The 24,919-nt window shown below is 36.5% G+C and overlaps 1 protein-coding gene across 1 annotated transcript in view; it reads right to left on the minus strand.

The window, feature by feature from the left end:
- LOC114029978 (Fanconi anemia group M protein-like) overlaps positions 1-24,919 on the minus strand; it is an 89,715-nt gene that overhangs the window by 60,621 nt on the left and 4,175 nt on the right. Inside the window, exons 3-11 of the mRNA XM_027844625.1 lie at positions 24,546-24,623; positions 22,192-22,350; positions 18,586-18,717; positions 11,763-11,895; positions 10,873-11,001; positions 9,993-10,079; positions 7,671-7,849; positions 4,992-5,198; positions 2,908-3,118 (exon numbers count right to left, since the gene is read on the minus strand). Of these exons, the coding sequence (XP_027700426.1) occupies positions 2,908-3,118; positions 4,992-5,198; positions 7,671-7,849; positions 9,993-10,079; positions 10,873-11,001; positions 11,763-11,895; positions 18,586-18,717; positions 22,192-22,350; positions 24,546-24,623 (1,315 nt within the window). The remainder of the gene's footprint in view (positions 1-2,907; positions 3,119-4,991; positions 5,199-7,670; positions 7,850-9,992; positions 10,080-10,872; positions 11,002-11,762; positions 11,896-18,585; positions 18,718-22,191; positions 22,351-24,545; positions 24,624-24,919) is intronic.

Consider the following 24,919-nt stretch of genomic DNA (forward strand, 5'->3'; position numbering starts at 1 on the left):
TAAAAAGCAATCACTCAGGTATTATTTCACTTCCATTTTCTCTAACAAGAAGAACAAATGTCAATTTATTTGCTGACGAACAACGTAAAACGAAAAATGAGACACAAGAGGAGATATGATAACTAGCCACGAGACTATATGAAATGCATCCTAGGATTTAACTTGCAATGGTAATCTTTTTTTTTTTTAATGTCAAGGAGTTTTCTTTCTTTCTTTCTTTCTTTCTTCCTTTCTTTTTTTTTTTTTTGGTTAGGCAATGGGGTTAAGTGACTTGCCCAGGGTCACACAGCTAGTAAGTGTTATGTGTCTGAGGCTGGATTTGAACTCAGGTCCTCCTGACTCCAGGGACAGTGTGCTATCCATTGGCCACTTAGCTGCCCCTTGCAAAGGTAATCGTAAAGCTACTGTTGGTGAATTTTTAGATATGATTGAGAATGGGGAAAGTATCAGAAGGCTAGAAAAGAGCAATTACCAAAATATTCAAAAAGAGAAAAATGGGATTTTTTTGAATTGTAGTCAGTAAGCTCAAGATCAAGACCCAATAAAATTCCAGAAGTGTTTATTAAACAGATACTTGGTAAACATTTAGAAAAGAATATAATGTCTTCAGCTGAGAGTGTTGCCTTGGAATGTTAGAGGAAAGACAAGGTTTGGAAGAGTAGTTGTGCTGAGTGGAAAAGAATCAATTAAGGAGGAACAGAAGAACTGCCTTGCTGCAGTGATGGCCCAGTTGAGATTAGACAACATAAATCTGTAGAAGACCCAGTAAGCACAATTTCATGATTTATTCCAGATCCGTCCAGTAGTACACTAAGCAGGAAAGCAGGAAAACAGTGACGGTAATCCACAGGCAGAGTCTGGGAAGTTGTGATCAGCAACAGGATAAAAGAACTAAGATCTGAGCATACAGGATAATATTGAGTTGACCTGGTTCATCAAAGCATTGAGATTGGGGAGGAGAGAGAGTACAGCCAGAACGAGTAAGGGTGGAAGGATTACTGCAAAGATAAAGAATATGTTCAGACATAGTAAGACACAGGAAGAAATAGAATTATAAAAGATAAAGACTGGATAAAGGAATTTCAGAGCTCTTGAACATGAAAATAGAAAAACTTAAGGGTGACGATAAAATTAAGGGTAGGACCATCCCAGTGTATAGCTAAGGAGAAGTGGAAGAGTTTTAACAAAAAAAAAAAAAAAAAAAGAATGCAGTAGTCACTAAAAAGTTATACCAAACTAATTTTATTTCCTTTTCTGATAAGATTACTACATTCAGGAGAAGCCCATATAGTATCCTGGTGAATGACATGGTGCACTAGGTCAATATAAAATAGACCCCATTCCACTTTTGCAGTATAGGGGCAGAATGGCAAAAAAAGGGAGACCCAAGAAGGGTTTCCCACCCATGTTATAAGTGCTAAGCCTCACAAAAGACTTTAGATTTATAAATATTAACATAATTACTGACATTCTAAATATAAGATTGTTGTTCAGTAATCTAATTACTACTAGAGGAAATGAATAATATCAATATTGACATTCTCACTATAAATGAAACCACAAGATACATAGAAACTTTATCTAATAGAACGATGGCTAATTGGTTAACTCTGAAGAAGCCAATAATGGAATTCCTGGAGTCACTTCCATTGTGTGCCTAAAGGTAACAAGCATCATTTGCATAAGGCACTTGCTCATCTTACCCTATAGTGCTCATGAAGACCATTATGAAAAAATGAATACTTATGTGCCAACATCTGTTATAGAGGATTAGGAAATAAAGAAATTCTAGTAAGAACTTAATAAGATTCTTCAAACCATATTAAGTAAATGAATACAAAAGAAGACAGGTCCTGAACTGATTCAGGTATCCAGGAAAAAGTCCACGGATTTGTTTCTCAACCTCATATTTTACCAATGAAATTGTACCCATATCTCTGCCCACTGTCCCTATTATCCTTGTCCTGCCTGTCCCTACTGAAAATATACTTATCCCATCATAACACTACAAGCAAATCCTGCTTCAGTGCCTATCAACACAGATATCTTGGATACTACAACACATGTCAATGGCACAGATGCAGATTATGAAGAAATCAGGTTTCAAAGGGGGAAATTCAAGGTTTGGGTTTAGTATTTCAATGGGCAATTAACCCATACAGTGAAGATGACTCAAGTATTTTCATTACAAAAATCACTGCAAAAACAGAGGCTACATGGGATGGAAGGACTATGGTATGTTTATTCTCCATGAAGTCCTGAATCCAGCTCTACTCTTTGTAATGCAAGGGACCACATCTAATTTTATGTCCTCATTTTTCTTAAAGCAAATCTGGTAAGGTGCAATTGGGAAAAAAACTTAAAATTAAGAAAGGCTATTAACACAAAAAGTTCACTCTTTTTCCTTTTCTTTGTAGTGAATATAATTTAAATTGTAATTAGGTTCTAAGTCTGTGAGCCTATGAATCACACAGGACAAAACAAGTAGATGAAGAATGACAACTATACAGATTGAGACATGAAGTCAGAAGCCTTTCCTTTGCACAGTGCTGGTATCTATAGGCCTTTCACTTTCTTGATAGCAGTAATGTCTTTGTACCCATTTTTTTCTCAATATTAAAACCTGTATTTATGTCTAGTTATCAACGCCACAAATAACTTTATTTTGTTATGCTGTGGTTAAGGTCTCTGTCAGTATCTTTATAGGGTCAGTCAGTATCACCTTTCCTCTAGCAATGGATAATATCCCAAGGGAAAAATGTTATTGTATCTTAAAATCTGTGATGAGTTTTTCAAACTATAGTTGTTTTATCAGTAAGACATATGCTTTTGATTACAATAGAGAAAATTAATAATGGAATATATTCCATTATTGAAAAAAATATATTGAAAAATAAAAAAACTTACCATCCCCAAATGAAAAGATTGATGATTTTTTGTGTATTTTAGATGGCTTTGCTCGTTCATAAATTTCCTCAGCAATGAACATTTTGTGTAATTTTGGATAAATTCCATCAGGAATCATACGTGGACTTCCTTGGTAAAAATGAAAGGTCTTCCTGTTACCAGAAATAGCTTTATAAATACTTCTTTTGCAAGACTGACTTCGATTATAAGCCTGTTTTTTAAAAAAAAAAAAGGTAATCTTAGAAATTTTTTTTAGAAATTAGAAATTACCATTTTGAAATAATAGAAGTTGTTCTTATTAGTGTGGCTTTATTCTAGATAAAATAACAAAAAAATACAATTTTAACAACTGTTCTGGTCAACTGAATTTATTCATTAGCTAAAGAGCAACAAGAAAATAATGATGATAGATGACATTTATATAAACCATTAAGACATACAAAGATCACTATCACACATGATTCCCCTTTTCAATTGCCATCAAAAATATTTAATATATAAATACATCTCTCTGTCTCAGTACATCAACTATACTGTGTATAATTTAATCTATCTTTAATTCATAAGATTTTTGTGATAGCCTCATTCTTATTAACATAAATGATCAATATACAGTACTGCAGATTTCATGCAGAAATAAGAGAACCTGAACAACTGGGGGTTCTGGTTGTTTAATTTTCATTATGAAAGATTTAACAGCACAGTGGATTACTTTATAGCATGAATGCTGGAAGACAGAGGAACACCCACCTGACACACTGTGGTATCAGATTTTTATTCTATATGGTTATACTTCAAGGAAAACAATATGAATTCTAGTACAGCTGCATCTACCTAACAACAATCTAGAATGAGTACTACATCTCTTTTGAAGTTGATTTAATATAGTTAATGTAGGAAAGTAGTATAACAGAAAGAATGCTGGATCTAGAGTCAAAAGACCTCAGATCTGTCACTTGCTATAAGACTTTCAGCAAATCACTTCACTTTGTTGGATCTCAGTTGCCTCATTTGTTTAATGGCAGGGGGCCTCCTGTAACACATACAGGCTAAAGCCCCTTTGCAGTTCTTAATCTATGATTTAGAACAATTCATAAATCACTACAACTACCTGTTCTGTTAGAGAGAGAGCAGTAAAATCCCTTTCAAATGAATGAATAGGCAATCTCTTTTCCATAATCAAAAATAATGAATACTGATTAAAAGAACTTTAGCAATATCTCCACTATTAAGCTAACTGAGCTAATAGCAATGATAAAAAAATAATAAAAATATTTTACATTTATACTGGGTTATATTTTTCAAAGTATGATCCTATCTTTCTCTGACCAACCCAGGTTTATTATCCCCATTTTACAGATAGAGAAAGTAACAGAATTACAGACTAGTTAGGCACACAGTCAAGAATAGAACCCCCCCAAAAAAATTTTTTTTAAATTTAAAAATTTTTTTTTAAAAATTAAAAAAAAAAAAAAAGAATAGAACCCAGGTCTTCCAATTCCTAATCTAATACCTTCCTGCTACATCAGGATACATGACTTATTTTGACTACGAAGAGCACCCTATGATTAAATTTGAGCTAACAACAAAATGTGCTAAAACTCTAAATAGTTGTGAAGGAAATAAAAGTTTTACAATTACAAAGGCTACATAAATTATTATTCATAAAGAACAAATGATCCCATTACCCAAATGAAAAATTAAAGAGTCTAAGCAGAAAAAGTGACTAATTTTAAAACTCTTAAGTAAAAAAAAAAAATTACCATCTCAAATACAATTTATGTTCACCTTTATGCTTATGAAGGAAAAATAAGAAAATGGATTTATAGCTCAGGTTTGTAGAACATTACAAATATTGTTATTTACTTAGTATTTAGGTTTCTTTCAATGTACATTAAATGGGGATACTAAGATATCATTGTAAGTATATAAAAGAGAACTATTTTATATGAATTAAAAGGAAACTGTTAGAAATAAATCAATGCTTTCCCAGATTTCTTAAACTTTGTCAAAGTTTCATTCTGTCTACTGCATATAACTTTCAAACTTCAAACATTAAATTATACACCTATGGCTATACATACACATTCTTCTTTTCCTTCTGTAAGAATAACAACTATTCTGCCTTGACGTTTGCGGCCAGTTCTACCCATTCGTTGTACAAGACGAACTGGACTCTTCTGAGCATCAAAACAGATTATTAGATCAACTTCTCCTATATCTAAACCTTCTTCACCAACGCATGTAGAGACCAATGTGTTATAACCACCATCACGAAATTGTTTTACCACCTAAAATAAAGATCATTAAAATAAAAATCAAAATAATGATAAAACAATAGCAGAATTCCTACAGTACTTTATCTAGATCTCTCCTTTGTCCCTAACACATTCAACCCCACAACATACTTCTTGGTATACATGTCATGACCCTCTCCCTTATAGAATGGAAGTTTCTTGAGGCAAGAACTACATCATTTTTTTAAATCTATCACCAGTATCTATCAGAGAGACTGGCCATAGGAGGCACTTCATGTTTATTGAATTAGATATCTTTTTTTCCTTTATATCCATAACCATTCCTAAAGAAGGTTCCTAGGGGGGAAAAAAATCACTCCCTGTGCCTCCCCCCACCCTACAAAAAATGTTATGTTAGTACAATCAGGCCAAAATGAATGCAAATAAGAGAAATAATAAAAGGCAAACATAGGCCAGGAGAAAGGAAAGAAATGGCTAAAAAGGGCATTCTCTTTTTGATTTGCCTTGGTGAAAGGAGAACTACAAGCTGATTTTATGTCTACCCCAGATGAAGCTTCAGGTGTTTTAAAACTTTCTCAGTCACAGCTCAGATTTAAGGGTGGTATGTCCCAAAGAACAAGAACAAAATATAAATGGATTATTGAAAATAAATCTTCATTCTGAAAAAAATAATTCCTATACTATATTTAGTAATCAGGGTAATTTGGATACCCATTATTAGTATGTCTCAGAGCAGGGATAACTGCTGAAGAAAATACTGAGAGGTGGAAGAATTGGAGGTCTTGATGAGGGTGAAGAACAAGTACAAGAGAAATAAAATTGAGGGAGAGGTGGAATCATGGGAGGTTACAGTTGGATAGTAGAATGTCAGTTTCTAATTAGAAAAGTGGAAAGCTTGTTGGGTAATAGCAAGATCTAGCGTACGAATATTCCTCTACATGTCTGAAGTGGAATAAAGGAATAGGGCATATTAGGACTTTAGGAGGCTAAGGAATTTGGAAGAGTGTGAGGAAGCATCGACATCAATATTAAAGCACTAGAGCAAAAGAAAGGAAGATGGTGAGACAAGTGCTAAACCCATTAGAGAGGAGGGAGAAGGATCTGGGGGGTTCAGTATTCTACAACTGCCATAATTTTGATGGGCCAGAAAATTTTAAATGTATGGACTTCAACAGAGGAAAGGTTACTGAGTGAAGGGAGCAAAGGATGAATCTGGAAGTGACAATGGGGAGCAAAGAGTATTCCGACTGTCCCTCAAGGACCAGTAAGGGTGACAGGCTGAGCAAAAGAACAGCCAGTTCTGGAGAGGAGAGCCAGGCATGCTGTACTGTTAGATGACTTGGGTCTCAGTGAGGGCCAATAGACAGAAAGAGTATGAGGGAAAGAGGTTCAGGATGAAAGGGAGTTTGTTCACTACAGAACAGGAATTTCAGAAGGTACAATGGAAGGTACGGGAAGGTTTGGAGTGGGATATGGTTAAGGTCAGATGGAGTGGGACAGGGACAAGAGAACATGAGGATGAGAAAGGGATTAACTTCCTCCTAAATGGTCACTGTTTACTTATTATAGGCATAGGGAAAGAAACAGGAGGAACCACAGGGACAACAGTGGGAGAGCTCATAATCTCCAAAGAGTACTACAGAGAGAGCTGGGCTGGTTCTATGTCTGTTCCATCACCTGAAAAGCTGGCAGAAGGAAGCCTAGCACTGATGGGGAAGGGACAAGAAGTTGGCAGTGGTTCTATTTTCAGCATCCCTCTACCTCTTCCCACAGTCAGCAGAGAGTGCTGGTAGGAGGCCAGATCTAAGTCTAGCTTCAGACTGGGACCTACATGGTACAAGGAGTCTTGCTCTACTCCTTAATGTGGCTGGTAGGTGGGAAAGATGGGGGGCGAAATGCAGATAGCTATGTGGATTACAAAGAAGAGTTGTTTTAGGTCTCATTACATATTGTATGGAAAAGAGACATAAGTTATACAGCATTTCTCCCAGAAACCAACAGGCATGTTAAGTTTGGGAACCATTCCAACATGCCAGCATTTGGAACAGGTCAGTATCTATCCGGATCCTAGGCGTGACATTCTCCCTCTTCTCTATGGGAGGGGGCACCGTATTAACAACGTCTAATTTCAGAGTACAAGACTGCTTAGAAATTACCAAGAGAAATATAATTCTTATCAGAATTGCTTCTTACTGTACTTTTACGATATAAGTTAATTTAATTAAATAATTTAATTAAATAAAAAAACTTTTATAACATTTTCCATTTCTTAAAATTACATTTTTGTAAAATTTCACTTGAAAAAATAATAAAATAATTTTTAAAGACACTTCAAAACAACATTTCAAATACAGTTCTAGCTTTACTTACATGTCTAATATCAAAGAAAATTCCTCTAAGATTTAAAAAAGCATTAATTTGAACTTTGCTAATGATTTTTAAAGGGTATAAATGAAAAATATTCAAAATATTCCTAATTCTGTCATATCAGAAACTCTGAATTACCTCAAGTTGTTCCTTCTGTGTTAAACCTTTTGTGCTCTTCCCTGAAGCATGGCCAACAAAAGTCATAACTCTAACAGTCGGCTGGTATTGGAGCATTTCTGCAATTTCTTGAACACTGTCTCGAAATGATGAAAAAATCATAACCCTGGTATCACATTTTTTTTCAGATGTATTTTGATCTATTTAACAGAAATTATATTTTAAAGTTAGACACATAAAAAAACATGCAACTAAATATGTTGGTTAGTTCAAAAGGCAAAAAAGTATGGCATTAATCCAAAATATTTCTTTCAAAAACACAATTGAGGGCAGCTAGGTGGCACAGTGGATAGAGCACCAACCCTGGAGTCAGGAGGACCTAAATTCAAATCCAGCCTCAGATACTTGATATTTACTAGCTGTGTGACCTTGGGCAAGTCACTTAACCCCAACTGCTTTGAAAGAAAAAAAAAAAAACAATTGATATTGCCTAAACCTTTGTTGTTAGGCCTCTTGTCTTCTTGAAATATCACTGAAGATTCAGCTTCTTCATTATATGCCAACCTCTCTGGCTGCAAGGTTTCCCTTTATCTTCTTACTAGCTAAAAAAAATTAGACCATACAATATCTTCTCTGCTTCTTCCCAAATGAAAATGCCCAGATCTTCCCAATCTGAGAATTTCAAAAAAACACCTTCTCTTTATCCTTTTATCTCACACTCTATCTCCTTCCTTTCACCAAACTTCTTGAAAAAAATGTTTAAGCCCAAAGCCTCCACCTACTTACCATCATATATTCATTCACTCATTGCCTTTCACTGTAGCTTCCATCCCCATCACTACACTAAAACTACACTCTCAAAAGTAGTATCCTAACCACTAATCCAATGGCCTTTTTTCATTTCTAATACTCCTTGACCTAGCCTGCAGTATCTAGTACAATAGTGACCATGCCCTTTCCTCTGAATATTCACTTCTCTTTTAACTTCTGAGTTAACCTTTTACTTTTCCTCTTTAGACCTTTATGACCATTTCATCTCTGTACTTCCACTGAAAGAGGATATGATATGTCTTTGTTATAGGGTTTAGAAGCTAGAAAGGATTTTAGAAGGGACCTCTGCATATCATATGAAATGTTTTCTACCAGACTGTTTTCCAGTCTTGGTCAAACAGAATTCTTACCTCAATAGCTGGAATCTTTGGGTTTACAAAAAACTAGGTCACTATGCTCATTTGTTTATGTATACTAAATCCATTCTACTGATCAATGTATTTCTTACCCAGGACTATATTATTTTGAAAATTACAGCTTTGAAATATAGTTTGAGATCAGGTAGATCAGGTACCAATAGCAATTCTATTTATTTAGTCCCTTACCTTTTTTTTTTTTTAATTCAGATTTAACTAGGTCTGAGAGGAGTAAATTGAGGTCCTTCACTTATAATTTTACTGTCTATTTCCTTCTGTAATTCTTTCAACTTTTTCTTTGAGAATTTAGATGTTATATCTCTTGGTGCATATGTTTAGCACTGATATTATCTAAGGCACTTTTAGTAAAATGTAGTTTTTCTACTGATCTCTTTTAATTAGGTCTATTTGTATTGCTGCTTTGTCTGAGATCATGACTGCTACCTTTGCCTTTTTTACTTTAGCTGAAGCATTAACAGATTCTGCTTCAGGCCCTTGTTTTAACTCTGTGTGTATCATTCTGTTTCAAGTATGTTTCTTGTATTTGGTGGATTCTGGTTTCTGATCAATTCTACCATTCTCTTCCTTTTTATGGCAAGTTCACCCCACATTCAGATTCAAAGTTATAACTATATTTCTCTCCATCCTATTCTCATATACTCTTTCTTGTCTTCCCCACCCACCCCGTTTTCCTCTTTAAAAGTCTGTTTGGCTTCTGAGTACTGCCTCCCTTAATTTGCCCTTTCACTTATCCATCCCTACCCCAATTCTCTTAACAACTTTCCCTTTTATCCCTGTTTGATAAGATGCATTTCTGTACCCAATTGTGTATGTGTATTCTTTCTTTTAACCAGTTCATATTTATTGAGGTTCAAGTGCAAGTGGGGGAGAGAAAGGGAAGGAGGGAGGGAATTTGGAACTCAAATTTTTTAAAAATGAATGTTAAAAATTGTTTTTACATGTTATTGAGAAAATAAAATATTCAAAAAATTAAATATTTATTAAATTAGATTGAATGCTGCCCTACTTATCTTGTGAGAATCAAATGAAATTTTACATGAATAAGTGTGGAAACAGTACAGTACTATACAAATGCAAGGAGGCATTATTTCTATCATAAGTTTATCTTATTTTGAAGATAATGAATATAATATACCTTTCCAGGTTCTGAAGTGTTCAACTACAACTTCTTCTAATTTTTTTAACTTCGGATGGCTATAAATAAATTTTTTATCATTGTGCCCTGAAAATTGAAAAAAAAAAAAATTTTTCATGTCGAAATCACAATATGTATGCTTTTAAGTTCTTAAGACTTTGATCCTGTTCAGAACTAATGTGTTGAGACTTGCAGTTATTTAATTTTAAACACACAATTTTGATACAGTTATGTCATGTTGCATGCTTTTAGAAACAAAAGTAAAAAACTGAGGTTTAAGTTTCATTTTAAAAACCTAAAAATGCTTCAGGAAAAAGGTTGGACCAGAAGACCTTAAAGGTACCTTATGATTCACTGAAATTATCAAACTCTAGTGAAAGACATGCAACACAAAATAAAGAGAAAAAGCAAGCACAAATAATTTTTACTTATCCTAAATATGAGCAACTTGAGTTTTAAGAACCAGCTTTGTTTTAGAAATTACTAACTATAAACAGGAAAACTGTAAGCATTTAAGAAGTCTATCACAGGATAAAAACATGTAAATAAATACTAAGCTTAATAGTAAAATATTCTAAGATTGATTACAAACTCAATATGATGTAAAGAACATGTTAAGCGAAGTCAGAAGACCTAGTTTTGAAACTGGTTCCATCATTTATTAACTATATTTCTCCTCACTTTACTCATCTGTCATCTGTAAAATGGAGTTAACTCCTACCCTACTTACCTACTTACAGAGTCGTTTAGGAGATTCAAACAAAATAATGCAAAAAAAAAGTTTTGTAAAGCACAAAAGAGTAATAGGAAATGAAAGGAACTGTAAATATTATTATTCTGAGACAAAAGAAAAACTGACAATATTAAAGAGTCTACAAACCACTTTGGTTGGGATTCCCATCGACAATTCCTGAAGTTGTATTCCAATCTGAAAACATGTTTCCTAGTTGCTCAAAGAGTTTCATGAACTGTTCATTCCTGCTAAGTTCATTTTTGGTTCGAGTCATACCTTCAAAAATAAGGAAAAATGTTTTCCATACAATTAGAAACTTAGCAACTTGTAATTAATTTTAAAACAAGTGTAAATTGTTGATTGATCTAGACCTGTAATTTCATTGGTTTAAGGAGTACTAATGAGGAAACATCTCTACCAATGCAGGCCTACAACTGTAGGCCTAATAGTACTGTACCTAATAGTCTTTGAGAGTTGCCTGGGACACTAAGAGGTTATGCAAGACTTGCCCAGGATGACAAAGCCAGTCTGTATGAGAGGTAGCACTTGAACCTGGGAAGACCCTGACTCCAAGGTTGACTCTATGTACTGTGCCATGCTGTTTCTCAAGAAGTATGAATTAAATGTTAATTCACTCAAATTGGGCTCAGGAGACATATGAAAATTATCAACAATGAAAATGTTGGGGCAGCTAGGTGGAGCAGTAGATAGAGCACCGGCTCTGGAGTCAGGAGGACCTGAGTTCAAATGTGGCCTCAGACACTTGATACTTACCAGCTGTGTGACCCTGGGCAAGTCACTTAACCCCATTGCCCAGCCAATTAAAAAAAAATGTTTATGGCTTTTCAGGTCTGCATGCTCATATATCATTAATGAACAACTTTTCTTTTTTCCTAGTAGACTTTATCATAATTACCCATCATAGCATATTATTCCATTATTTTACTAGTATAATAAAGTACTTTAGAATATTCATTTTTCTTAAATCATATCTAAATAGCAAAAAGTTTACATGTAAAATATTTTATTTAACTTACCTTTAGTTCCATCCATAATCCCACAAAGGAAGATATATAAGGATCTCATTCCCATTTGTTGCAGTAACTCATAACCATGATATAAACTAATACATATAGCAAAATCTCCTTCAATGATACCTTGTTGTCCACCCTAAGAAAACAATCATATATTGGGTTAAATGAAAGAAAGCAAATTTGATCAATACTCCATAATGAAGTTGCCATGGCAACAGACAGAATAATATCAAAATCAAATGACTGATCAATAAAAATCTGGCAAATGAACGAGAAAATTGCCTATATATGGTCATTAGAGATCACTGGTAACTCTGGAGAGAGACATTTCAGTTGGATGAGATCAGAAGTCAGACTGTAGAAACTTAAGAGAGTGAGAGGAAATGAAAAGCAAGCACCAATTACAGACAGTCCCTCTATTCAATCCTTGTCCTTCTTGACATCTCTGCAGGTTCTGACACTGTCAATCGTCTTCTTCTCCTTGATACTCTCTTTTCTCAAGGCTTTCATAATAATGCTCTCTTGGTTTTCTTCCCACCTATCTAACCACTCCCTCTTAGTCTCCTTTTCTGCATCTTCATCTATATCACTCCTGATAAGCACATGGGTGCCCCCAAAGTTCCATCCTGGACCCTCTTCTCTTCTCCCTCTATTTTATTTCTCTTGATGATCTCATTAGCTCCCATGGTTTCAATTATCATCTCTAATCAGATCTATTTGTCTAGCCCTAACCTCTCTCCCAACCTCCAGTCTCATACGTCCAACTGCCTATCTAGAATTAGATGTCCCAAAGACCCCTAAAACTCAATATGACCAAAACAGAACTCATTATCTTTCCTTTCAAACACACCCCTCTTCCCAACTTCTCTATTCCTGTCAAGAGCACCACCATCCTCCCAGGCACCAAGGCTCACAAACGGTGTCATCATCAACCCCTCGCTCACATTCATTACACATACCTAATCTGCTGCAGTCTTGTAACATCTTTTGTATATGTTTCCTATCTCCTCGGACACTGCCACAACCCTAGTACAAGCCCTCATCGTCTCACATCTGGACTACTGAAATAACCTAACTGGTCTCTTTGCCTGAAGTCTTTACCCACACCAGCACATCTTCCACTCAGCTATGAAAATGATCTTCCTAATGCACAAATCTGACCGTTTCACTCCCCTACTGAATGAACTACAGTGGATTGAATATAAAATGCTCTGTTTGGAATTTTAAACCCTTCACTACCTTGCCCCTTCATATATTTCTTGTCTTCTTACACTTTACTATCCTCCATGTACTTTACTTTCTTCTACTCTCCCCAACTCTGTCTTGTCACTACCTATCCCCCACTTGCCTAAAATGCTTTCCCTCCTAAGCTCTGCCTACTGCCTCTCTTACATCCTTCAAGACTCAGCTCAAATCCCACCTTCTGTAGATCTTTCCTAATCTTCCCCCTCCCCCCAATCACCCACCCATTTCTTTTTACCTCCCCCCATATCAAATCAGTTGTCAAGTCCTGTCATTTCCACCTTCTACAACATCTCTTGCATACCACCCCCCTTCTCTTCTCTGACATGGCCACCACTCTGTTGCAAGCCCTCATCACCTGAAACCTAGACTACTGCAATAGTCTCCTGGCTGGTTTTGCTGCCTCAATTTTTTCATCACTCCAGTCCATCTTCCACTTAGTTGTCAAACTGAACTTCTTAAAGGTCTGACCATGTTGCCACCCCTATTCAATCAAGTCCAATGACATCCCATCACCTTCAGGAACAAATATAAAATCCTCTTTGGATTTCAAAGCCCTTCATTACATTGCCACTTCCTACCTTTCCAGTCTTCTTATACCCAACTCCCCCTCCTATACTCTGTGATCAGTGACATTGGCCAGTTTCTCACACTAGACATTCCATCTCTTGATTTGGAGCATTTTTCACTAGCTGGTCCGGAGCACTCTACCCCCTCAAGTCTCAGCAAAAGTCCCACCTTCTGCAAGAAGCCTTGTCAAGTTCTTCTTAACCTTCATGTCTTTCCTCTGAGATCGCCTCAATGTACGCTGTATGTTTCTTGCTTGTACATAGTTGCTTACATGTTGTCTGCCCCATAAGACTGTAAGGTTCTTGAGAGCGGGGACTGTTTATTGCCTTTCTTTGCATCCACAGTGCTTGTCACATACTAGGGCTTCATAAATACTAGCTGACTACACATATGGAAAATCCCTCTTCAATCTGAATTCTGCACTCAATCTTCCTATACAGTATCTGCCCACAAGTACCATTAAGGTACTCATATTGCTCTATTAAATGAAGTGTTTTCTCATAGTCAATAAACAACAATTACAGGAGAATCTTATAAGCCTTCTTCTTTCAGTCTGTGTGCCAGTTCCTTTTCCATATTTTCATCAAGAATTCCCTCACATAAATTATTCTCATCAAGATTTTGGAGAGACAACAAAGTAGGATACAGGTTCAATAATTATTGAGTATTTTCTCAGTAACACCAGTATGTTATAATGTCCTTTCAGAGGAAGTTAGACGGCACAGTGGATAGAGTGTCCTGGACTTAAGTCATAAAGACATGAGTCTGAATCTTGACACTTATTAATTATGTGAACCTAGGCAAGTCACTTAACCTCTAAGCCTAAGTTTCTTCATCTGTAAAATGGAGATGATAATAATAGCACCTACTTCACAAGATTGTCGTGAACATAAAATGAGATAATGTATATAAGATGCTACGTAAATGCTAGCTATTTTAGGTCCATTACTTTTTCCAACGATTCAAAATATTTCCCTCTTTGATATGCTGAAAAGCAATAGATATTTCTCTAATAGAGGTCTCATTTATGAGATACACAGGAAACTGAGTCACATTTATAAGAATATGAGTCATTCCCCAACTGACAGATGGTCAGTTTTCAGAGGAAGAAATCAAAGCTATCAATAGCCATGTGAAAATATATTCTAACGCACTAATAATCTGGTAAAAGCAAATTAAAATAACTCTTGAAGTACTACCTCACAACAAAAAGATTGGCTAAGTTGACAAAAAAAAAAAGAAAAGAAAATGACCAATGCTGTGTCAAAATGGTGTGGGAAAACAGGGACTTTAATGCACTGATGTAGGAGCCCTGAACTCATTTACCCATTCCAGAAAGCATTTTGGAACTACACCCAAAAAAACTGTGCATATCCTTTGACCTAGCAATACTACAAAGGTATATACCCCAAAACAAAAAAAAAATAAAATAAAAAGGATCCATATATACAAAAATAGTTATAGAATATCATTTTGTAGTTGCAAAGAATTGGAAACTAAGGTGATACCCATTAATTTGGAAATGGCTAAACATATTATAAGAATGTGATGGAATACTATTGTGCTGTAAGAAATGAAGAAAGTGATAGTTTCAGAAAAATATAGGAGACTTGTATGAATTGATGCAAAGTAAAGAGAGCAGAACTAGAGGCACAATTTCTACAATAACAATATTATAAAGATAATCGACTTCAAAAGACTTAGTAACTCTAATCAACAAAGTGATCCAGCTAGATGGCACAGTGGATAGAGCACTGGCCCTGAAGTTAGGAGGACCTGAGTTCAAATCCAGCCTCAGACCAAACACTGGACACTAGCTGTGTGACCCTGGGCAAGTCACTTAACCCCAATTGTCTGAAAAAAAAAAAAAAAACCAAAAAACAAAGTGACCAATCACAATTTCAAAAGACTTATAAAGCATGCTATCCACCTCCAGATACAGAGCTCATAGACTCAGAATGCAGACTAAAGCCTATCTCCTTTGCGTTCTTTTGGATATGATTAATGTAGGCATTTGTTTTACATGACTACACATTTGTAATCGGCTTAATTTTTCTTGCCTTCTCACTGGGTGAGGAAGAGAGAGGAGGGAGAAAGAAAATTCAGAACTTAAAACTGAATTTAAAAATAAAGAAAATCAAGATAAATAAATTGCAGGGATTCTTACACTCGGGTCCATGAACTTGTTCTTATAATGTTTCGATAACTGTATTATTTCAATATGATTGGTTTCCTTTGAAAAACACTATTCTAAGAATGGTTTCATAGGCTCCACCAGACTGTCAGAGGGGTCAATGACATCAAAAAGATGAAGAACCCCTTATATAGGAATGTATTCAACACTTACTATGTGCCAGGCACTGTGCTAAGTGCTAGAGATACAAATATAAGCAAGCAAGACAGTTCCTACCCTCAAGGATCTTACATCTTAATGGAGAAGTCACATGAGGGAAAGGGGACCACTCCCATACACAAACTATAGAGTAAAGATGGCTGAGCACAGCTGTGGAGGCCTGGATCTGAGCAAGAGAAGATCAAAGCAGGCTTATGAAATTCAGCTCACATTGGCATTTCAATTTTCTGTATAAGGTGGTGAAGAGTCCGCTCCTGGTTATTGGGTCTGAGGTGGATGATCCAGAAAGGAGATACAGAAGGAATAGTCAGACAGGTGAGAAGAGAATAAATTATTCTCATCATGATTTTGAAAGGGGTGAAGGGTGGGAGCGCCAAAATTATATGATCTCTAGTACAGACTTCCTCTACGTATACTTGATCAGTACTAACAGCTCTTCTCATATTTTTTACTTTTTATGTTTTGTTTGAATTTTTATTTTTCTTCACTATCACTTTTGTATAATCCCCAACTGCACAGAACTCTGACCCGTAACAAAAGGCAACAGTAAAGCAAAATAAACCAGTATGCATCAACGCATATCTGTAGCCTATTGGTAGGGAGTGACGTATGCTCCATCATCAGTCCTCTGAAATCAAGATTACTGTATTATCATTTAATTTTGTTTTCCTTTATGTGGTCATCATGTTTCCCTGGGTTTGGCTTTCTTCCTACTGCATCACTTCATACATGTCTTCCCAAGTTTCTCTAGAATGTGCTTATTCATAGTATCTTACGTTGCAATAATATTCACTTTAATTCACATAAGATTATTTGTTCAGCTGTTTCATGATCAATGAACAACCACTCCCCCACCTCCAGTCCCACCAATGCTTTGCTTCCTGGCACAACAAAAACACTGCTATAAACATTTTGGGATTTATGAAACTTTTCCCTCCTTTGTTTGACCTCCTTGTTTGTTTTCCCTCCTACATCTGATTTTGAACCGTGACTTAAGAAGACACTGATAAATCTGAGAATGTTCGGACAAAGACAACCAGGATGGTGGAAAAACTTTACGTTCATTACATATGAAGATCAATTGAAGGAACTGGGAATAGCTAACCTGGAGAAAAGAAGACTCAGGACACATGATAGATCTGCTCACATATCCATAGGATCGCCACATGGAGGAAGGATTAAATTTACTCTGACCTCAATGGGCAGAAATAGGAGCAATGGCTAGATGCTGAAAAGAGACGAATTTAGGCTTGCTATGAGGAAAAGCTTCCTAGAAATTAGAGCTGTCCAAAAACTGAATGGCTTGCCATGGGTTCTTCCTCCTTCTGTGATTTTCCATGTTTCATTGAATTCCCCCATCCATCAGTTCTTACTGCACTATGGCCCATTACATTATAAAGCACAATTTATGTGGCTTTCCACAACTGATGGGCACACATACCCATATGATACCACAAAAAGTGCTGCTATGAATATTTTGGTATTTATTAGGCTAAAGCATACTTGTTTAGTGAAAGATCTCTAATACTCCATGGGGCCTGTTAGCTCATTGCCATGGGTATTCTTTCCACTGATACAGACTGCAATTCATACATACCTTCCTATTCTATGGGACATTTATTAATGTCATCACATAAGTTTGCAACATGGGTTTCCTCAACATGTCATCATGAGGATCCCAATAAAATACAGTGACTGTCAGTTGGTTATTTCTCACTCTTGCATATCATCTTGTTCAACCATACATTTCTTAAATGCTTCTCTGTTTTAATGTGCTGTAGCTTAATATACCAACCAGGCACCTTTGCATTGTAATTTCTTCAAAAACTTCAATTTTTTTAATATTTAGGAATTTTCAGAGACCGTGGTATTCATGATTCACAGCCATATAGTATCATCAGAAGAACATTGGTGTTAAAAAGATGGGCCTTTGTTTCAGGGAGAAACTAGGAGTCACTAAAACAACTTTGCAGTTTCCCAAATGCAATCCTTCCTGTTCTCCCTTTGCTTTTTCAATTTTGGGACTAAAACAGTGTCCGTCTGGAATGTCTGTCTTACATAGTATAAGTGTACTTCCAACTATGTCCATTGGAACATCTCCCTCTACATACATATATATATATACATATAAACACATATATACCCACACACAGACACAGTCAGAAAGACATGCTCTCACACACAGACTATGTATTTACTAGTGCCAAATTGCCTAAAAGATACAAAATCCAAGATCTCATTGTACTTAGTTTATTGACTATACAAAAGCACTGATTTGGTAAAGAAAGATAAAAGTTTAAATTTAAAACTGAACTGAGAACATGAAACCATTTTAGTTGTCTTCGTACATCTTCAGCATCTATTTAAATCCTAACTCATTTCCTGAGGATGTGATTTTTCTTTTTTTTTTTTTTTTTTTTTTTTTGCGAGGCAATTGGGGTTAAGTGACTTGCCCAAGTCACACAGCTAGTATCATCTCTCTGAGGTCAGATTTGAAGTCAGGTCCTCCTGATGCCAGGGCCGGTGCTCTATCCATTGTGCCACCCAGCTGCCCCTTGCTGATATGATTTCTAAAGCAAAAATCACTATGTTTATACATCATCCTGGCACCAAGAGGAAAAATCAGTTCATCATTTTATAATTTATTTTAAAAACACTTACCAGAATATGAGGAGATGAGTTTTTCCTAAATAGATCTCTTGCTAAAATTATCTGAAATTTTGTAAGGTTGGGTATATCCTGTCGCATCAGAACCTTAACTCTAATCAAGCGATTAGCAAATGCTTCCAAAACCTGTAGATTAAAGAAAAATTTATATAAAGACGTATTTGCTAAATATAATTTAGACATATTATGACCTCACTTTCATATATGCTCACCAATTTTCTTACTCTAAGGTTGATTCAATTTAAGTGTGAGATACAATTAAAACAAACATTTAATATTTTCAAGTAAACACAGACAATAATTAAAGTAGCCATAGAAGTTAAGTACAACAGAAAAGCAGGACAGTGTTGGTACTAGCATGTTAAACTTATTATATACTAAGAAAAAAAATAACCTCCCACCCTTTGAAGGATGTCCCATCCCTCAATCACCCAGGTTTGCCACCCAGGTGTCATCCTCAACTCCTACTTTTCTCTCACCCCACCCCCTCACATCTAATCATTTGTCAAGTCTTGACATTTCTACCTTTGTAACATCTCTCATATATGTCCCCTTCTCTCCTCTGACTGCCACCACCTCCGTGCAGGCCCTCATCACCTTAACTAGCTATTACTTTTGTTTTGTTTTTTTGGCGAGGCATCAGGATTAAGTGGCTTGCCCAGGGTCACGCAGCTAGTAAGTGTCAAGTGTCTGAGGCCATATTTGAACTCAGGTCCTCCTGACTCCAAGGCTGGAGCTCTATCCACTGTACCACCTAACTGCCCCTCTTGACTATCTATTACAACAGTCTATTGGTTGGTCTCCTTGCTTCAAGTCTCTTTCCACTCCAATCCATCCTCTACTCAGCTATCAAATTAATCTGCCTAAAATGCAGGTCTGACCATGTCACCCTTCCAAATGACCCTGTCAATCAGCTCCACTGGCTCCCTATCAGCTCCAGGAATAAATATAGAATCTACTACTTGGCACCCTCCACCCTATCCGGCCTTTTTAAACCTTACTCCTCACCATATATGCTGTAATCCAGGGACACCGGCCTTCTGGCTCTTCTTGCACAATACACTCCATCACCAGTCTCCAGTCATTTTCAATAGCTGCCTTCCATGCCCAAAAGAGCATCTCTCCTCATTTCCACCTATCTCCCCCGGCTTCAAGTCCCAGTTAAAATTCCATCTCCTATGGGAAGCCTTTCTTGATTCCTCTTTAATGTGACCCCCTCTGTTGATTATCTCTGAATTATCACATATGCACATACAGATGTACATATAATGTATGCACATACACATATATGTGCACACACTCACACATACACCCAGGTTTATATGTGTGTATCTTATTCACACATATTGTTTTCATACCATGTCCTCATTAGACTGGGCTCTTTGAGAGTAGGAACTATCTTTTGCCTTTCTTTGTATCCCTGGCATTTAGTACAGTGCATGGCAACACAACAGGTGCTCAATAAATGCCTACTAAGAGATACAATGTCTTCATGTCCATTTTCTTTTTTGTTCTTCTTTACCTATGGAAAAGTTCTCACGGAGGCACCTGTACCCCAGAGGCCACAGGCCTTGCACAGAACCAGCCTCCGGCACACTCTGCTCGTAATACATAACGAATGAAACTTAAAACCAGTATTCTTTGTTATCCACCTAGATGTTCTCATTCCCCTTCCCACCTTTCCCCTCTATCAGCTTACTCTAAGGATAGAGGAAGACCATCCACATCGTCTGCTAGCCAGAGTGAGAGGTGGAAGGATGCTGGAAATAGAACCACTGCCAACTTCTCTTCCCCTCCCCACCAATGCTAGGCTCCCCTCTACCAGCTTCCAGGTGAAGGAACAAACAGAACCAGCCCAACTCTCCCTATTTGGAAATTGTGAGCCCCTTTCTCCATCAGTAATCCATTACTGCCCCTATGATTTCTCCTGCTTCTCTCCCTATGCCTGTAATAAGTAATCAGTAAACATTTAGGAGAAAACGAATCCCTTTCCCCTCCTCATTTCTCTGACCCTGTGCCCCTCCATCCAGCACTACCCGTTTCCCACTCCCAACCTTCCAGACTCTTTCAATGTACTTTCTGAAATTCCTATTTGTGAACAAACTCCCCTTCATCCTGGACCTCTTTCTCTCACATTCTTTCCAACTACTGGCCTTTGGTGAGACCTAAGTCCTCTAACAATACAGCATGCCTGGCTGTCCTCTCCAGAATCAGTCCATCACTCTTATTGGTCCATGAGGGAGAGTCAGAACACTCTTTGCTCCCCACTGTCACTTCCACATTCATTCTTTTGCTTCCTTCACTCAGTAACCTTTCCTCTGTTGAAGTCCACACAATTAAAATTTTCTATCCAATCCAATTCTCTATGGTAGCTGTAGAACACTGAGCCCCCAGCTCCTTCTCCCTCCTTTCTACAGGGTTCAGCACTTGGCTCAACATCTTTCTCTCCTCCCCAATGTTAACATCTACATAAAAACGCCCTCAAAAATCCAATGAAGTTGGGGCAGCTAGGTGGTTCAGTGGTTAGAGCTCCGGCCTTGGAGTCAGGAGGACCTGAGTTCAAATCTGGCCTCAGACATTTGACACTTCCTAGCTGTGTGACCCTGGGCAAGTCACTTAACCCCGATTGCCTCACCAAAAAAAAAAAAATCCAATGAAGTTAAAACTAGAAAAATGGCAAAAGAAGGAAAATGACAATTGTTAGAGGGGTTGAGACAGTGCAAGCACAGTAATGTTTGGATGGAGCTAAGAAATTACAGCCTCTCTAGAATTTTGACCTCTGCCTCAAAAAGTCCCTAACACACACACACACACACACACACACACACACACCAGTACTAATCAAAGACAGGGGAAAAGGACAAAAATATGATACAGTGATATTTTTTTGTCTTAGCAAAGTATGGGAAACAAAGTGGATGCCCACCAATTTGGAAATGGCTAAACAAATCATGGTATTCTAATGGAATATTATTATGTTATGAGAAATGACAAATAGGAATTCAGAGAAACCCAGGAAGATTTATATGAACTGATGCTGAGTGCAGTAAGTAGCAGGACAACAATTTCCATGACGATAATAATATATTTCAAAGGTGTTTTCATTTACACTAGAAATCTGATCAATATGATGACCAGTCATGACTTTAGAAGACTGAAGCACACTTCTCACATTTTGGCAAGAGAGACAACAACTAGAGTTAGAGGACTACGGTACAAACATATTTTACATAGCTAATATGTCGATTGATCATGCTTATCTTTTATAAGGTAGGGCCTCTATGAGGGAATAAGGAAGTGAATTAGTGAGAAGTGACAGAGATTAGACAGAAGGAAACAAAAAGTTCAGAAAGACAAAAAATAAGCAATGTTATTTATTAAATTTAATAAGCACTTAAAAAAACAAAGTACACAACGAGAAGCTCATGATTTCATATATAATCTTTTTTATGTTCTTTGTATATTGGAATGTGTTTGTTAATCATTTTTAAATTCCTTAATAAAAAAAAATTTTTCAAAGCTAAACAATAAACGAAAAACCAATGAAGATGTCACATAACAGAAATTTAGGAGTTTAACGGTCACAAAAAAATCACTTACCTGTATATATGTATTCTGAATTGTTACAAGTTCTTCTCCAAGGGGAACAACAAGTTTTTCAATTTGTCTTTCATGAGTGAATGGCAAAATATCTGAAGAGTCTTCAGAACGAAGCTCTATCTGCCCAATTAGTAGGTTTGAAACAACCTGTTGTACAGCCTATATAACGTTAACAAAAAAAAAATCAAAAGTCCATGAGACGTGCATTGAAACTGGATTTATTACAAGAGAAATGAACATGCATATGGAATAACTATACCAAGTATGAAGGAGTTCACAATTCAGGCAGAAGCTCACATATTTATGAGTTGCAACAAGGTGGGGAGAAGTGAAGGACAATCCCTTCCCAAGCAGGTGTGACAAGAGATGAGGAAGGGAGCAGAGTAGGAGTAGGGAAAAGATTAATTACCCTGTTGGAGGGGAGAAGAAAGGTGGAAAAAAGGAAAAAGGAACATGAGTAAGTAAGATGGCAAAAGCAGCAACCTTTTCCCTTGGGAACTGCTAAACTATGAAGACATGATGATCTGCTTATCTACAAGGGTCCCAGCTGCACAGTTTACCAGTCGGGTGCAGACTGACTGGTACCTTTCTTATAGCTGGTTAAACCCTCAAGGTCACACTGTAAGAGTTCAGCTACAGGTGCAAATAACAAATTATGTCAGCTGGGTGGGACGGGGGAGGTCATCCTTGACCTTGGCCTTCCACACACCCCTGTCCAATGTCTCTGGAAAATATGGCAACTCAAGAAGACAGGTTAAGTTGGCTTCAGAGCAACAACAAAAAGTCAAAAAGTAGCAAATTTAAATTATAGCCAGATTTAAAATGCTCTTAAAAGATTGATACCACCATCAGAAACCAAAAGTGGTTTTTCAAAACATTGACATTTCTCACTTTTAGAATGCTGATGACCTAACCCACCCTAAGGATCAGTTATCAAATCTATAAAAGTGTACCAGATTGATGAGTTGATTGATTTTGATAAACTACTCTTTTATTCATCTGTCTTTTTACATCTGTTACAAGGAATGGCTAGATAAGGGGAAGAGGGAAGGATCACAGAATCACAGATTTAGGTCTGATCAGGAAGGGATCTCAAGAGCCCTCTAGACTAATCCCTTCATTTTACTGATAAGGAAACACGCCCAAATAGGTTAAGTGACTTTCAAGGTCACAGATTCAGTAAAGCACCAGAAATGGGATTCAAACCCAGCTCTTTTGACTACAGAGTCAGAGTTCTTTCAACTATAGTATGCTGCCTCCCTGGATACAGTAGAAAATAAAAGTGATTTAAAACCAAAATATATCAATAGAAATATGATTTAAAAATAAGTATACCAGAAATAGTATATTATAGTGGAGGAAGAAGTTTTCAAAAAATATTCTTCCTCCTCCCCCTACTCTGTTTGTTTGTTTTGGGGGGGATAGAGGATGGGGAAAAATGCAAAGCAATGACAAAAATTATCAGATATTTTTTGGGTACAGTTCCCATATCTCCAACTAACAGGGAATATAGCATATAAATCATTTAATATAGTATGTACTACAGGTACAGGTACAAATCTGACATTGTCAATATCAGTCAGCACAGGCTTACTTGAAAGTCAGCTGTAATACTGAGTTGTGATAATACACCACTTGCTGTGTTTAAAAGTGAAATGTGAAATCTCTTATTCTGTCACTGAGTTAACATAACACAATATTGGTTATATTTCTAATATCACTATTTCAGAATGCCAGTTGCCTAATCCTACAGCCTTTAAAAAAGTGAAGTAGTTCTCCCATAACTCAGGAGCAGTTATAATCATTTGAAATTATTAATAAGTAAATATTAATATAACTATTTGAAACTTGGTTGTCTCTAATTTTAAACAGTTGAATAATATCCCTTCCTGGTATATAAATGCATAACCTTTATGAAGAGACAAAGCCCCCAAAAGGAGAGAATTAAAAAACTATTGTCCTGGGTAAAAAGATACCAGCTCAAAGAGATTGGGGAAAGCTTCATGGAGTAGGTTGTATCTGAGTTATTTTTAAAAGCAAAGGTAGAACCTTCAAGGCAGGAGCTACGTCGTCAATAAAATAGTTTAAATATTAACATTTTAAAACAGTGGTGGCACAGGCAAAAAATAAATTGGCTAAGGTACACGATAGATTAATTCATAGTTGTGGCAACAAATTATTTAGGGAAATTAGTAATGTATGGGGATATTTCCATAATCTTTGTACACTTTCAATATAAGATGATCATGGCTATTCATATGTTCCCTGATGCCACTATTATGGGCTGGATGAATCATGGATGGCAGTTCTTATGTATTTATGTTTTTATTAAATGGAAAAATCATCAAACTTACCTTTGTGTCACTGCCAGGTGTGGCACTGAGAGCCAATATTCTAAAGTGCTTCGTATACTTAACTAGTTCCCTTACCACCTGGAAAAAATATTTTGAGTATATGTAATTAAACAAACATTTATTTAAAAAAAAAAAACCCACAGTGGATACAGCACCGGCCCTGGAGTCAGGAGGATCTGAGTTCAAATCCAGTCACAGATCAGACACTTAACATTTACTAGCTGTGTGACAAATCACTTAACCCCAATTTCCTCACCACCACCCCCCAAAAAACCTTTGCAAATAGCATCTTAAGTATATGTAGTTTTTTACTTAAATGTAATGATGACAGATAGTAGGCTAATGTCTTATATTAATAATCAAACCCATGCCTA

Source organism: Vombatus ursinus, unplaced genomic scaffold (assembly GCF_900497805.2).
Source record: "Vombatus ursinus unplaced genomic scaffold, bare-nosed wombat genome assembly UNPS02014945.1, whole genome shotgun sequence".
NCBI lineage: Eukaryota > Metazoa > Chordata > Mammalia > Diprotodontia > Vombatidae > Vombatus > Vombatus ursinus.